This window comes from Neolamprologus multifasciatus, chromosome 6, assembly GCF_963576455.1.
Source record: "Neolamprologus multifasciatus chromosome 6, fNeoMul1.2, whole genome shotgun sequence".
Classification (NCBI taxonomy): domain Eukaryota; kingdom Metazoa; phylum Chordata; class Actinopteri; order Cichliformes; family Cichlidae; genus Neolamprologus; species Neolamprologus multifasciatus.
In genome coordinates this window covers 32,430,976-32,446,424 of record NC_140444.1, presented here as the reverse complement: position 1 = coordinate 32,446,424, position 15,449 = coordinate 32,430,976, and the positions used below count along the sequence as shown (strand labels likewise).

Below are 15,449 nucleotides of genomic sequence, written 5' to 3'. Positions count from 1 at the left end.
AAGAAGTTTAGTGCCCCAGGGATCCCAGAGGCTATGTTGTCCGGGGGCTTCTGCCCCCTGGTAGGGTCTCCCATGCCTCATGTGGGCCTTTTTTGGGCTCATGTGCCCAAAAAAGGCACATGAGCCCATCCTCATGCAGGCCCACCACCTGCAGGAGGCGCCGTAAGGGTCAGGTGCAATCTGTGCCAGGCAGCGGCCAGGAGCAGAGGCCCTCGCGGATTGATCACTGGCTGCCAAGACTAGCAATAGGGACATGGAATTTCACCTCTCTAGTGGCGAAGGAGCCTGAGTTAGTGCATGAGGCTGGCTAGATGCCGACTAGATATAGTCAGGCTCACCTCAACGCATGGCTTGGGCTCTAGAACCATTCTACTGGACAGGGACTGGACTCTGTCTCAGTCTGAAGTTGCACTTGGTGAGAGGCAGCGGGCTTAGCTGGGTATTCTAATATCTCCTCTGCTTACTGCCTGTATGTTGGGCTCTCTCCCGGTGGATGAGAGGGTTTGTGCCTTGCGCCTTCGGGTCGCAGAACGGAGTATCCACCCTTCTTGAAGTCCCTGGGCAGGGTGTTTGAGGGTGCTTCACATGGGGATTGTTGTCCTACTGGGAGACTTCAATGTTTATGTGGGCAATGACAGTGAGACCTGGAGGGGCGTGGTTGGCAGGGTCGGCCTCCCGGATCTGAACCTGAGTGATGGTTTGTTGTTGGAAACTACAGTTTGTCCATAACGTACACCAACATAAGTGTCCATAAGTGCACGTGGAACCAGGACACCATAGGCTGCAGGTCGATGAACGATTTTGTAATCGTATCACCAGACCTACGACCATGTGTTTTGGACACTCGGGTAAAGACAGGGGCCTGAGCTGTCAACTGATCACCACCTGGTGGTGAGTTAGATCAGATGGCGGGAGAGGATCCTGGACAGACGGGCACACCCAAACTTATAGATCGAGTGTGCTGGGAACGCCTGGCTGAGGCCCCGGTCCACAAGATCTTCAACACACATATCTTCAACAACATTCAGAGGGAGACTGGGGACATTGAGTCTGAACACACCGTGTTCAGCATCTCAATTGCAGAAGCCACTCTACTGAGCTGCGGCCGCAAGGTGGTTGGTGACATGGTGGTAACCCCGAACCAAATGGTGGACACCAGAGGTGAAGGGAGCCACCAGGCTGATGAAGGAGGCCTATCGGGCTTGGTTAGGCTGTGGAACTTCAGAGGCAGCTAATAGGTACCGACAGGCAGTGGCTGAAGCAAAAACTCGGGTGTGGGAGGAGTTAAGAGAGGCCATGGAAAAAGACTTTTGGACTGCCTCGAGGAGATTCTGGCAAACCATCAGGCAACTCAGCAGGGGAAAGTGGTGTTCTGCCTGCACTGTGTATAGTGTGAGTGGAGAGCTGCTGACTTCAACTGAGAACATTGTCGGGTGGTGGAAGGAATACTTTGAGGACCTCCTTAATCCCACTGGCACATTTTCCTTGGAGGAAGCAGAATCTGCAGACGAGGGAGACAGCTCATCTATCTCTGGGGGTGAGGTCACTGAGGCAGTAAAACATCTCCTTGGTAACAAAGCCCCCGGGATGGATGAGGTCCATCCTGAGTTCCTGAAGGCTCTGGATGTTGTAGGGCTGTCTTGGTTGACATGCCTTGGTCACTTGGGTGATCTCAGATCTCATCTTTGTTTTTTGAGGATGATGTGGTTCTGTTTGCTTCATCAGATAATGGCTTCCAGCTCGCACTGGAACAGTTCGCAGCTGAGTGTAAAGTATGGGAATGAGAATCAGCACCTCCAAATCTGAGGCCATCGTCCTCAGGATGGAGTGCCCTCCGGGTCAGGGACGAGTTAAGCCTCCTGGGTTAGGTGTTGTGGGTATGTGCCACCGGGAGATGGGCCTGGGGCAGACCCAGGACCCGCTGGAGAAATTATATTTCTCGGCCGGCCTGGGAACGTCTTGGTGTTCCCCCGGCCAAGCTGGAGGAGGTGGCCGTGGAGAGGGAGGTCTGGACTTCTCTGCTTAGGCTGATGCCCCTGTGACCTGGAAGATGGATGGATGGGTGGGTATTTTTTTCCTTTACACTATTCATTTTCCTTTTATCCTTCCTTTACACCAGTTACGTTTTTTAATTGTCAATCATGCTCAATCATCCGGGTAAAGAAATTCCAAAAGTTTATTCTGTTCATTTGGACGTAGTATTTTTAGTGAGAGAAACATTTCATAACTCGGTGAGTTCTTCAGTCTTAGCTGACTGCAGGTTTCCCCAAACTCATAAACAGTACATTTGCTTAATGACTGACACCAACACGAACAATAATGACTGACACTAACAATGGGGTTGGGGAGTTGGGGAATGGCTGCAATCACAGCATTGTAAGATGGAAAAAGATGTACCCTTATGCTATCTGGCTAAGCGGGTGGGACAACACAGAAGACCTAACTCATCAGGCCAGGACTCTGCAGTCTATTTATGCCTGCAGGCATGATGAACACATGCTGGATACATAGGAACTCTGGTTTGAGTGGGGAGTCAACGAGGCCATTTACGTGATAAGGGAAAGACCATCTCTGAATTAAAGAGGGAGCCTAAAGGTACATCTTTCACCATCTTACAATGCTGTGATTGCAGCCACTCCTCAACCATCTGTGAGTGGTACTCATGGCCATTGATTAGCTAATTTTGTTTGTTTGTTTTTTTTAGTTTCTTTGATAGACGCTAACTTTGCACGTGTTTAAATGTAGGCGCATTCATATGTGCATACATGGAGATCCAATAGTTGGTTAGTAGGGTGGACCTCTGCGCATAATGATATGTCTGCGTACATTTGTCTGTGTCCTGGAAGTTTCCTTCTGCTGGACTGAGATCTGCTGACTGTGAAGGCCAGTGGTGTACAGGTGAGTCCATGTATCCTCAGTTTCCTGTTCATAGCCGATAGGTGTGGCTTCAAGTGTGGTCTTCTGCTGCTGTAGCCCAACTGCTTCAAGGTAAGATTTCTTGTGCTCTTCTGCATGGTTTGTTCATAATCGCTGGTTATTTGTGTTACTGTTGCTTTCCTATCAGCTCTGGTGATTCTTCTGTGGTCTCTGACATCAACAAGGCATTTTCACCCTGAGAACTGCTGCTCTCTGGATATTTCTCTTTTTTGGACCAGTAGTTTTTGACACACTCAGACCAAAAACCATGCCTTTCATACCTTACTTCTTGATGCTCTGTTTGAACTTCATGAGGCTGTCTTGAACATGTCTACATGCCTGAATGATTTGAATTGCTGACTCATGATTGGTTAATTTGGTATTTGCATTATTGAGCAGTTGAACAGGTATACCTAATAAAGTGGCTGCTGAATGTATGTAGTGTGACTTACAGTAGTTGGTGCTATGCTCTCAGGTTGTGTATATATTTTCTTTGTCTGTTTTCTGATCTGTATGTTTTCACGAGTATTATTTTGCTTTTCTCCATTTCAGCAATTTTTCACATAAATCCATTTCACAATTCACATGTAATTTTTCTGTCTGGATCCTTTTTACTCTGCATTATCCCCACATTTTTTGCAGAAACCTTTGCAAAGTCAGTAAGGTTTTGATAAAAGTAAAAAACAACTTCATGTCTAAAACTTAAAAAGGTGGTGAAAGAAAATTGTTATTTATTCATCACAGTATTCCTAAAGTGTTCCTTTAAATGATTTCCTTTAATATTTCTTGCGACAAGTGGCAGGTGTTGTTATCCTAAAAACATTTTCCAGTCCAACAACAGAAGTGAATGAAAAAAGGTGAATGGATACCATGCCGTGACGTTTCAGTCACAGTCATGCAATCTGTTTGGTTTGTGTGATGAGCATTCATTCAGTGGATCAACCAGCCAAAGTGCAGCATCCTGTAGTGACACAGAGACAGCAGGCACTGTTACACAATGCCACAGGTAAGAAATTTCAATTTAATTTTGTTTAAGTTCAGATGACAACAACTTTTACTCAAACTGAAATGCATATTGTTTTGGTCAAAATATCCTACCTATCTGGAATTTGTTCCAACATATGTCAAAAGAACTGCAAAGGTTTTGTTGCCAGAATCATTAAAAAAATTTGAATTAGATTAGATTTGCACTCAAAGCAAAAGTGAAACCAGTCCACAATGGGCGTGTTAGCTTCAGAGATGTAAGCAGCCTTGTTTGGCGGGCTTGACCAGGTAGATTAACAGTTTGGTTGTCTTGAATTTCAGCTCTGTAAGCTGACTCTGAATTGAAATATAATGTGTTCAGATTTGTAGTCTTGAGGCAAATTTCACTGTAAAAATGTATAGATCACTAGATTTGACTCAATGTTGTATCATGAACATGCACTCATGGTGTCTAAAAGTAGGTTCAGGGAGGGGGCCATTGAAATTGTAGACCACAGTTCTACTTTGATAAACTTATTCTGTGTTACATAACTATCTTTGTCACGTTGTGGCAGCACCTTCAATTATGCTCCCTCTTTTCTCCAGCCAAAGCTTCCGACTCCCTCACCACGTCCAACTCCCCTGCCAAGGAAGCAACTCTCCCTTCCAATCAGTCTTGATGAGCCAGGAAAAAGTGCTCCCCTGTCTCCCACGAAATCTGGAGAGGTTTGGGTTCAGTCGCCTACACTCTCAGAAGTTTAAGCAGTAGCTATATATATAAACATATATGGTTGCATTCTAATCATTTTTAATTATTTGGTGAATTGTTTTTCTCTATTATAAACTCAGGACATCTGCTCGAGTCCACCACCAGTGGCACCAAAGAAGTGGACTGTTAGAAAGAGTTCAACAGGAAATGAAGTTTTTGTGGAAAAAATAAAGGTACCGCTGGTCTATATCTAATGTTTTTTTTTTTTTCTGTCCGCATCTACTCACACAATGAATGCTTTTAATGCGTCACAGAAATGTAGTTTATCTGAAAGCAGTTGAATTGCAGCAGTACAGAGGTCAGACATGTGCATTCAAAGAATCTGAAACTGGTGTCTCTGATCAAACTCTGTCATGTTAGATAACACATGAAGTATGTGCACAGTTCAAACAGGATTACCATGTTCAAGGTTGATCTAATAAACATGGATTGTTTCTCTTTTTCTAAGATGCTGGATCAGTGTTTTAAGGATAAAGGTGAACTCCCTCCACTGCCTTCTAAACCCCATCGACTGCAGCTTGATGATGAAAATGAACCCCTGGTAATTACTTAAAATAAACACATTAAACTGATATCAAGTGATTGTTTTGTCATGTTGTAGTCACTTTAAATCATCTCTCTTTAATTAGGATGCTGAGAGTCTGTCAAACTCCTACAAAGAGTCAACACGTGAGTAAAAATATCCAGCTTGAAAAGATTTCAATTGGATGTTTTTGTGGTATCCTGTTGTTGCTGAACTGTAGTGTCATTTGCTTCTAGCCTGGAAAACTCTGTCCAGTGAGCTCCAACTTAGAGGAGTGCCAGAAAAAGTGTAAGTTTTTCATCCATGCTTTTACATGTGGGAACAATAGCTATAGTTAAAATGACTGTTTGTTGGCACTAAGTTTGTCTTTGGATTATTTTTACCTGAAATATGTGTTTGGATTCCTCAATGCACATTCACTTCAATGCAGCTCAATTCAATTCAGTGACATGCAGACACATCACACAAATGTAAAGTTTTTCCTCTCTTCAGACATCATTGTACTTCAGTCTTTAACAGAGGGTGGACAGACCGACAGTACTGTCATGAACCTACTCGTGCACTCCTTTGACTACAGCACTTCTTTTATACCATACAGCTGATTGCATGTGTTTAAGTTCAGGCCTAACTTTACTTCCCAGCCATTCACATAGCCTTTTTTCATAAAGAATGTCTTTAAGAAAAAAGGCTATGCTCGCAACTCTCGTACCTCTAATCTAGTTACATATGAATACATTATTGTTTAGCATTAGTTTCACTTTCTAAAAGTAAGTTAAACAAGCTAAACAGGAATAAGTTCCATAAACATGGACAAAGAACATTTTATTTGCCTTAGCAACCAAACATTAGACGTTCAGTTTTTTTTGTTTTTTTTTAAGTATTTATTTTTACTAAATGAGATTCATCAGAATAGTGCGGCTAAACACATCTGACGTTAGTTGTCGATTTGAGATGTTTGGAGGAGTCTTTCCTGTAATTTCATTACATGCCTCCTGCTTCAAATGATTAACGACACGCAGATTCACACTGATTTCTTTTACACAACAGACATTGTCAAATAGTGTCCTGAGTGTTGCTTTCCATCTGGTCCAAATACTTCTGTAGAGAAAAAAACAAAACAAAAGCAGACTTTTAATACAAAACAACTCTTAATAGTATGAAACACGTAAAACTAAGTGACCTGCTTAAGAAAAGATATACTCACAGCAGGCAGTCATGACACACGTGCTTCACCAAATAATCTACCATGAACAAAAGAAGCACCTCGTGAAGAAAATGAAGACTTAGATTGTACATTGAAGTGCAGTGTGTGGTATGACATCTGTGATAAATGCAGTGCTTTTCCTGCTTTAGGAAATCATCAAAGTTATTACAGTCTGTTATCTGCGGATCATGAATAAGTGTGTTTAAAATGCAAATGGTTTTGCTGATATTAAAGGTGAATTAATAAAGTTTTTATAACACATTCTAGGGTCATAGAAGTTAAAGCCGAACATCTTTATAAAGCTTTCAATTCTTACATCTCGACGACATCTGGGTGTCAAGGCGGGCTGCAAGAAAAAATTAAAGAGCTTGGCTCCATCGCTGACAACTTAGATAAGGTAAGAAGGTGTGGATATATTTATGGATACATGTATATCTGTGTCCATGGGTTCCCTTTTTAATCATTTTCTTTTTCAGGTTTCAAAGGGGACAAAAATTGCTGGCATCACAGGAGGTGCTACAACTGTAGCAGGAGGTGTGGCAGCAGCTGCTGGGGTGATCCTGTCCCCGTTCACGCTGGGAGCCTCGCTGGCACTAACTGCTGTCGGAGTCGGCGTGGCTGCAGCTGGCGGTGTTACTGGTGCATCAGCAGCCATCGCAAATAAGGTGATGGTCTTTAATGATTAAATTCTGCTGTTAAAAACAATCGCAGCTTTTCTTTATCACTGTCACACTCCAGTGATGCATCTGAGTTTTTGGGCTTCAGTATCTTAGCCAAGAACCCTTCTCCCCACTGTCTAAGTGTTTGCTATCATAGGGGACCGTTGGAGTTCCAGGACATCAATCTAAAATGCTGAAGGTCTTCTTTTACAATATAAAGTCTCTCGAGATCAAAAGCCCTGTTTTTATGTTATCACAATTTTAAAAATGGTACTAACTGAAAACTACCCACACTAGTTATCTGAATTTCTGGTATTGAACTGATTGTGAAGCATGTTTTTCCAGGTGAACTGCAACCAGGACCAGAAGAAAATTCTGAAGATCTTTACCGACTACGAGTCCCTCAGTAAGGGCATTCAGGAGAAATTGTTTTATGTTAATGAGGGCATAGAGCAGCTGAGGCAGCATGGTGTGTCCACGCTTGAGAACACAAAGGTGAAGTCAGAGGGGGCCTCCAAGGTGCTGGAGTTCTGTGGTCAAGGAGGTGCATGTGCCACGGCCTTGGAGGCAAACTCTAAGGCGTCTGGGATGATAGAAGGCTTCGCCCTCGGCATGGATATGTACTTCACCAAAGGAAAAGATGGAACCAAGGTGAAGAAGGGCTTTGAGTCAAAGTTGGCAAAGAAACTCCGCTCCTTGATGGTGGATCTCCAGAAAGGACTGGATGAGTTCATCAAAATCACAGAACTGTTTGAAAAGTATTGTTAGGAGGGTATTTTTCTCCACTTGAATATCTTTTGCTTTGGGGTTGTCTTTTAATGTTAATTTTCAGCTTTTACAAAAGTTTATTGATCGATATATATATTACTTTTTTGGCAACAGGTTTGAAAACAGAACAAAGCTTTTGGTGCAACTTTAGGAATTGTAACTTCAAGCAGTTTCTTTTAAATGGCATGTGGTTATTAATGCTGTATAAAACTGAGATTGTGTTAACCTCCCTTACTTTAGCTGGTTTTTCCGGTCAAGATGAGTTAACAGCTTAAGCTAGGTGTTAAACTGAATTTCATGACATCTTTTAAAAAAGACTACTAAATAAAGACTGACGCAATCCACCAGGGGGCAGTGTAGTCCTTCTTTTAAACTGTTTCAACTGATGCTGAGTACACATTTTTAAAATACATAAACTTTTGACATTCCTAGCTTGACTTTATATGTCATGAGTGGTTGTTAACTGAAAGCTTAAAATGAAATATTTTAAATGTTACTTCTCCATAAACCTACTCAGGTACCAGACCGGACTGTGTGTCATACAGACCGTATTACAGTTACAGAAATGTAGTCAAACTTTATCTCAGAGTTTATTCCAATATTCCTGTCTATGATTTTGTCCTTCAGTTTTTGACTGATTAAAGTTATGCTATAAACTTATTTTTTTTTACATTTGTCATTTGAATGGGTTTGGGTCCAAATTAATTTCTCCTTCAGAACCAATAGCATCCTACTGAATCCCTTGCAACAGCGTAGTTACAGCTCTCTCATAACATGAATAGTTAAAAATAGCCATGATCAGAAATGGTCTCTTTTACTTCCTGATGCCAGTGTCACATCCTTCACCTATCATGGGGGTAAAATCTCAGTGAGATTAAAACGACAACAAAAAAACATAGCAAGAGACACTGGTTTTGGAGAAGCACAAACCAGACCCAGGTGTACTTTCAGATTCACTGTCCTGCAGCTTGAATCTTTCAGTACTGTCTGCAGAACAAGTTTGATGTTTCCACCCCTATTTCAACTTTGGATGGAGGCTGTTTTATCTATGTTTGCTTTATTGTCATTACTTGCTTATTACACTATGACTGGCTCTAATAAGTGTATCTACAAACAATACTGAAGATTTCATTCAGATACCAATTTTGGGTTTTAGGGGGCTGCTCTAATATTTGGCTTCAACACCATCTTTATCTTCGGTTTGAAAAAAGGAACAGTGCACTTCAGTGACAATCAGCCTTTTATTTACCTCGCTGACTACTTTGACAGTCATCTAAAATAACATCTTCCCTTTACAAAACCATCCCAACCACATTAAACCTTCATGTAGGGTGAAAAAAAATTATTATGATGAAATGTATGAAGTGAGACTCCTCGCTCTGCAGTCTGTACAGTCTTGTTCAGTCCAAATAATAGTTACCAGGCTTGTTTGACCAGAGAAAGACTAATCAAAATGACAAGGGTGTGACCCTACATGTGTTAGACATAAGCAGTGAATCATGTCCGTCTGTATGTGAATAAAATATAAAATGGGACACGTTGTGATCTAAATTAACTGTCGGCCAGTTAAAACAATAGACATCTTCGCTCCAGTACAATGAATATTATTGCAAAAATGCGATTTGGATGGGGTTTTTTTTACAAACAGTAAAACAGCTAAAGGCCCATAAAATATTCAATACTCAATGTTTACATCCTGGATTTGACCTATATTTTACGTCACAGCAGCCTGTGGATCTACTTTGTCCGTTGCAAAAGATATGATTCATCCAACCAGTCAGTCAACATGAGTCAGGCGGAGGGATCGCACTCACAAAAAAGGCTCGTTTGTTTAAGTTAACCAGCATAGTCGAGTGGCCACGCTTTTGTTGACGTTATAAATACTGTTGTGAAGACCTCCCACTCGCGCTGCTGGTTACAAAGTGAACGAACGCCCTCGCGCTGGGTGCGGAGTGATATACGCAGCAGTACTTCGGTCCTATATAATCCCCACGCGACGGCTCTACCTGCTCTTCGTTCCTACAGCTCCTAAAGTAAACACACTTTGTGCATAGTAGCTCTAGCGGGCCAAAATGGCAGTGTAGAGGCGTGCGGCAGCTAACCTTGCAGCGGCAACAAACCGGCAGTGCAACGGCTAAGTGCACTGGCTTTTTCTGGCAAAATGGCGTAAGTAACTTTTTTTATGTTTGCAGTCTTCTAAAGAGAAAAAAAAACATATAGCCACTTCCTGTAGTAACTAACCTGTCAACTAGAATGTGTTACTGGCTATTAAACTTGTTGACCAAGGCTATTTGTTTTTGTAAAAAAAAACCAAAACAACTTAAGTGTGTTTTAATTCCTAGTTCCTTGTTTGGAGCTAAGGTGTCAAATTACAGTATACCAGCTGAAGTAGACCGAGCCGGCGCCTTACTTTGTGTTGTGAATCATGCTAACGAGCCGTCGTTTGGGCACTGGAAACATTTCAGACGTCTCATTTGAAGTTGTAATTTTTTCCCATGGCTGCGACACTGCTGTCAGTGTGATACTATAAACATTTTTAGTGTTTTGTACACGTATACACATTGGCAACGTGGCGTCCAAAATGGCGCGCGCTGTGGGTTTTTAGCTCGTTCCCCGCCTCGCGCAGATGGCTCTGTTGTGAAAATGGCGGTTTGCCTTCCCACATCTCCGCCATGACTCATAGGCGTGGGTGGAGTTACCAGCCAATGCATGACCAAATTAGGCAAAGTTATCCCCCGGTGGAGGGCGGAGTTTCCCATCAATACAGCTTTGACGCTTAAGGGGAACGGATTAGCCAAAATTAGATACAACTCCCCCTCCCCCATAACGGGATGTCAACTCCTTTAATGACCCTGGTACACACCACCAAAGAAGCCTACATTGTCTGCACAAGGGTCGTCAGTCAACAATATGCTTGTTTCAGGAAGTACACCTGCTCTGGGGAAACTTTGCATTTACAAATAAACTTGGCCCTGCCAAGCATCGAATTTTCATAAAGTTTGAATATATCGTTTCACAACTTCCTGCAATAAAATGTGTCACTTCATTTTAGTTTCCATGTGAATCAACACTTACATTTGCTTATATTCCTTATTTTTCTCCCATTAACATGATTTCTGTTTTCTCCCCTCCAACCAGGTCTCTCCCGGCAACCACCTTCAGCTTTGCTGCCGTCGACAGCATACCTGGACCTCTCGACTCACCTTTGTTCTTGTACACCTTTTCACGGTTACCACTGACCAGCAGCAGCCATGACCCTCTCCCAGCTAGCCCTGGAGGACGTGGAGGCCCTGTACTTAGGTGTGTGTTGTGATGACACATATTGCCAAAGCACTAGTACAAACACTGCTGAATGTGCTGCTTTGTTTGCATAACATTTGGTAATGATAATACCATTCCCAACAATTCTAAAGCCAATGAAGTACAGTTCCATATGGTCAGCATGGAATTATCTGTAGATGGGTTAGATGTTTTAGTGAGTTATTGGATGTATTGGCTGCCCAAAGTTAGAAATTGACGGGCTGATCTTTTGTTTTCAGGGCCCTCCTTTCTGATGGCTGACCCCATGGGGCCCCTTCTGGACCAAGATGAAGAAGAAGCTCTTTCTCCCTCCTCCCTAGAGGGGAAGGCGCCAGCTTCGCCCTCCCTTTCTTTGTCCACTTATCCATCCTCCTCGTCCCCTTATCATACTATGTCTTTCTCCCCGCTGTCTTTGTCCTCCCCATCTCCCTCTCCCCCTCCCACCCATTGTTCCTCGTTCCTGGGAACCAAGGCCGGAGCGGACTCGCTGTCCCTCTCTTGGCTGGGTGCCGGCGACCTGCTCGACGCCCATGTTGGAGCAGATGATGGCAAAGGTGAGAGTGCCTTAAAATACATGTTTAATGAGCATGCGGCAAGTCCTAAATTTTAACAATTATTTTTCAAAAGGAAATAATTTGACTACTTGTTGAGCTGATTAGAAACCAAATAAAAGAAATGACGTGAGATTACTAATTGGAGTATGTTTAGGACCAAACTACATCTTCCACTCTCATTAGACTGTGAAGTTGGGAGTGTTTCTTGTGCTGTGAGTATTTCAGAGGAGAGGCCCGCTGCCAGTTACGTGTTTGAGGTTTGCTTGCAGGCTGAGACCTGACGTTAAGACCGTGAGTGAGAAACCCGGATGTTTGTAGGGCAACAAACATTTATTGGTTTGTGAGTGGTGGGTGTGGCTCAGAGTTGTGCTGTAATGACCGGCTCAAACTGGTTTTGTTAGACGTCATTGTGAAATGACATATTTAGCCCTTTGTTCTTCCTGGCATCAGTTAAAGGTGTAAAATTCCTTGTTTTATGGATTTAGTCTCACTTGAGTATTTGAAAACGTCAGAAGCATAATCGAGGGAGAGATCAAATTTACGCCTGAGGTCATGTGTTGAATACGGTTGGATCACAACGTTTCAAGAAAATTTGATGTATAAAAAATAAACACTGTATGTTTTGTTAATGCTTGCAGCCAGCAGCTCTCATAGTATTTTGGGATATTGTATCTTGGGTCAATATTTTAAACAGCAGCTTTCACCGTGTAACCACATCAGTAATTTACATCTGCCCATTGTTTTTTCTGTCATATGTAGTAACGTGACTATAACCCACATAGTGTTGATATTGTCATACGGCTTTTTTATAGGTTGTAAAAATTGATCCAGTACAATTCACAACCCTGGTATTTAACAAATGAGTAGCTTTATGGAGTATTGCATGGAAATGATTCACTGTAAGAATAATGATCCAAATTTCTGAACTGTTTATTGCGAGTATTAATGAATAATATTTGCCAGCAGATGATGCTTTTGCCGGCATGGACTGGATGTCAGAGAAAATCGACCTGAGTGAATTTGACCTGGAGTCTTTCATTGGATCCTGCTCCTCTGATGAGTCTCCCAGCTCTCCTGAAGATCTCCTGGCTTCCCTGGACTCCTCCATGGATTTGGATCTAGATCCCTTTAACACAAACATCCCCGTCCCACACAGCAGCCTTGAGCTGAGTTTGCCTCTGCCTGACATTCCCAGTCCCCCTCTGGAGCTCCCTCTCCCTGTGGCAGCTGAGGCCAAGAAGATGGATGTTGCTCCTGCTCATGAAGTTAAATCTGAACCTCCCTCTCCATCTCCCCCATCTCCAGTCTACACATTGGAGCTGGGAAGCGAAGTAGATGTCCTAGATGCTGACAAGCAGACCACATCCCTCACAATCATCCCAGACCCCAGTGGAAGCGTTCAGTCGACCCCCATTGTTCTCTCCATCCCCACCTCTGGTCACTTTGTGGTGGTTCTCTCAAACAAAGAAGAGCCCTCCCTTCTATCTCTCCCCGATCAAGCTGTTAAAACCTCTCCACCAAGCGAATGCGACAGTGACTCTGGCATTGAGTCAGTCATTGGTTCTCCGGTGGGCCTTCCTTCTCCTCTTCCTACCCCACCTACCCCTGCAGCTGGTTCCTCTAGGACCAAACCCTACTCCAAATCTGAAGCTTCCACCTCTCCCAAGACCTCCAAGGTCAAATCAGTGTCTGGTGCTCCCAGAGGGGTGGAGAAGAAGCTCAAGAAAATGGAACAGAACAAGACAGCAGCCACACGTTATCGGCAGAAGAAAAGGGTTGAGCAGGAGGAGCTGCACAAAGAGTGCGAAGAGCTGGAGAAGAAGAACCACGAGCTGGCAGAAAAAGCAGAGTCCATCAGCCGAGAGATCCAGTACCTCAAGGACCTGATGGAAGAGGTTCGAAAGCACCGCCGTGTAAAGACCAACTCAGTGGCTTAAAAAGAAAGTAGTGAGAGAGTGGTGTTCCTGCTTCAGTGATCACATGCTTAAAGGGAATCCAAACTAGTAATTGAAGAAAATTGTAAAAGAGCTGCGCGTGAAACCTGCCACTTGGTGGAATAGAAGGAATAGCCAGATAAAAAGTCAAACTCGTATAGAAGTTGAGATTAGTAGTGTAGATTAGGGGGCTGGGAGTTTGTGAGGTGAAGCATCTGTACATGCTTGTCTCTCAGTCCCCTGTCTTATTCCTGGTACAAAAAACAGGGTGTAAGTTTGTCTTTGTAGACTAGGCATGCAAAGCACGAGTCACCGTAGCTCCTGGTATTGTTGTAGACCTGTAACTCATTGACAGAGATCCCCTTGCTCCAGCACCACTTCATCAACAGACGTCCAATGGGCTTAAATACATTTATTCAGTAAAATTAAACGCCACTTCTACCCCGTTCCTACTACCTTCTAACCCCATGCAACCCTATTATGGCCTTCTTCTTAACATCTTGACCTCCAGTAAGGGGCCTCAGCCTACTTATGAATCCATGATATTACACTCGACTCACTTTTATGTATATAGTTTCTCCTCATTTGCTTGCAGATTGTGGGTATTTTCCCCCTTTTTTTAATTATTATTTAATGCTGGATAAAATATTAGCACATCTTTGGTAGCTCTGTCTCCCTGCACTGGTGTTTGGCTTGTAAAAAATGCTTTGCTGGTCTTTTTTTCTATTAAATATCTATCAGTACTCCAGTGATAATCTGTGTCTTCTTTTTCTTTTTTTTGAGTACATTTGATAGTCAAGTCTGTCAGGCTTTTCTGGAAAAATGATACGACAGACTGTAAAACACACATTGGGTAGATAAAAATGAGATTTTTAAGATGAACCAGTTTCAGTGACAAAAATAAAATCTTAACACAAATCCTTTGGTGATATATTTATGTTTATAAAAATGCTGAGTCATTTGCAGAAGGCAATGAGACGAAAAATGAGTCATGTAAGGATCAATTACTAAGCCAGAGACTAGGACTTGAACTTATAACTCAAGGCTATGAAAGTTAATGTTATTAATAAAAATGGTGCCTTGTATTTGGAAAAGTTGTGCACAAATGTATATTTTGAAGTTTTCCTTTCCGGTTACATTTGTACCTTACCTGGTTTGTATTGCCTTGTCACAGACCAGATCTGCTAATGCCTCAAACCTTTGGAATGAAAACAAATCTCTTTCCAGAGCTGCGTTACAGTAGTATTTACATATTCTCTGTGTTAGTCAAAGTTCCTCTTAATGTTATTGTGTTGAAGAAGTCTGTCTGGTTTACTACTCAGTAGGAATATGTGAAGAAGAGTGAGGGCAACACATTTTATCAGTTGAAGGCCTCGATGCATCGTGTTCAACATGTTTAAGCAGAAGTAAAAATTGCTTTATACAAAGAGCAGTGTTGGGTAAGTTACTTTAAAATAGTAACTTAGTTACATTACTAGTTACTTCTATCAAAAGTAACTCAGTTACTTCAAGTTACTCGTTACTTTCAAAGTAACTAGTTACTAGGGAAAGTAACTTTGGTTTTACTCAGAATTCTCTTGTTAATGTGTTGCTTCCATAACTTTGCCAGTCTTCTAGCTTGCTTACTTGCCACAAGTGCACTGTGCCACCTACCAATAGAAAGGAAAAGATAATGTGCATGTTTCCACGAGAGAAATCCCACGCCTGGACCGTCATTGACTGCTGCCATGATTCTAGCCTACGTCACAGCGTCATGTGCGCCTTTTACATCCAACACAAAAACTGCAGTCGTGATGCTTTGATTGTACTCAACTTACTGTACTGTAACTCGGAAATTCTGCCTTCTGAATAGGAAGATG

The 15,449-nt window shown here is 42.5% G+C and overlaps 2 protein-coding genes across 3 annotated transcripts; both read left to right on the top strand.

The window, feature by feature from the left end:
• Nucleotides 1-121: 121 nt before the first annotated feature.
• LOC146517413 (apolipoprotein L6-like) lies at nt 122-9,695 on the top strand. Its single transcript, XM_085163289.1, has 9 exons — nt 122-3,922; nt 4,486-4,605; nt 4,729-4,821; nt 5,097-5,189; nt 5,278-5,317; nt 5,408-5,459; nt 6,643-6,772; nt 6,852-7,040; nt 7,380-9,695. The coding sequence occupies exons 1-9, from the start codon at nt 3,914-3,916 to the stop codon at nt 7,800-7,802; spliced, it is 1,149 nt and encodes a 382-aa protein (XP_085019415.1). The 5' UTR covers nt 122-3,913; the 3' UTR covers nt 7,803-9,695.
• Nucleotides 9,696-9,809: 114 nt separating this feature from the next.
• Nucleotides 9,810-14,345, top strand: atf4a (activating transcription factor 4a). Of its 2 annotated transcripts, none has more exons than XM_085163288.1 (4): nt 9,810-9,968; nt 10,941-11,102; nt 11,342-11,656; nt 12,623-14,345. In XM_085163288.1, exons 2-4 carry the CDS (start codon nt 11,054-11,056, stop codon nt 13,591-13,593), a joined length of 1,335 nt encoding a protein of 444 aa, XP_085019414.1. In that variant the 5' UTR covers nt 9,810-9,968; nt 10,941-11,053; the 3' UTR covers nt 13,594-14,345. The 2 variants fall into 2 exon arrangements, with proteins under 2 accessions (XP_085019414.1, XP_085019413.1); XM_085163287.1 differs by having other exon boundaries at nt 12,620-14,345.
• Nucleotides 14,346-15,449: the final 1,104 nt, after the last annotated feature.

Excerpts from the sequence above, each read along its gene's own strand:
- LOC146517413 (XM_085163289.1), top strand. Across the intron at positions 5,318-5,407 it reads CTCCTACAAAGAGTCAACAC|CCTGGAAAACTCTGTCCAGT; the intron begins GTGAGTAAAAAT and ends ATTTGCTTCTAG. Across the intron at positions 7,041-7,379 it reads CAGCAGCCATCGCAAATAAG|GTGAACTGCAACCAGGACCA; the intron begins GTGATGGTCTTT and ends ATGTTTTTCCAG.
- atf4a (XM_085163287.1), top strand. The coding sequence starts at position 11,054 with ATGACCCTCTCCCAGCTAGCCCTGGAGGACGTGGAGGCCCTGTACTTA. Across the intron at positions 11,103-11,341 it reads CGTGGAGGCCCTGTACTTAG|GGCCCTCCTTTCTGATGGCT; the intron begins GTGTGTGTTGTG and ends TTTTGTTTTCAG. Across the intron at positions 11,657-12,619 it reads TGGAGCAGATGATGGCAAAG|CAGATGATGCTTTTGCCGGC; the intron begins GTGAGAGTGCCT and ends AATATTTGCCAG.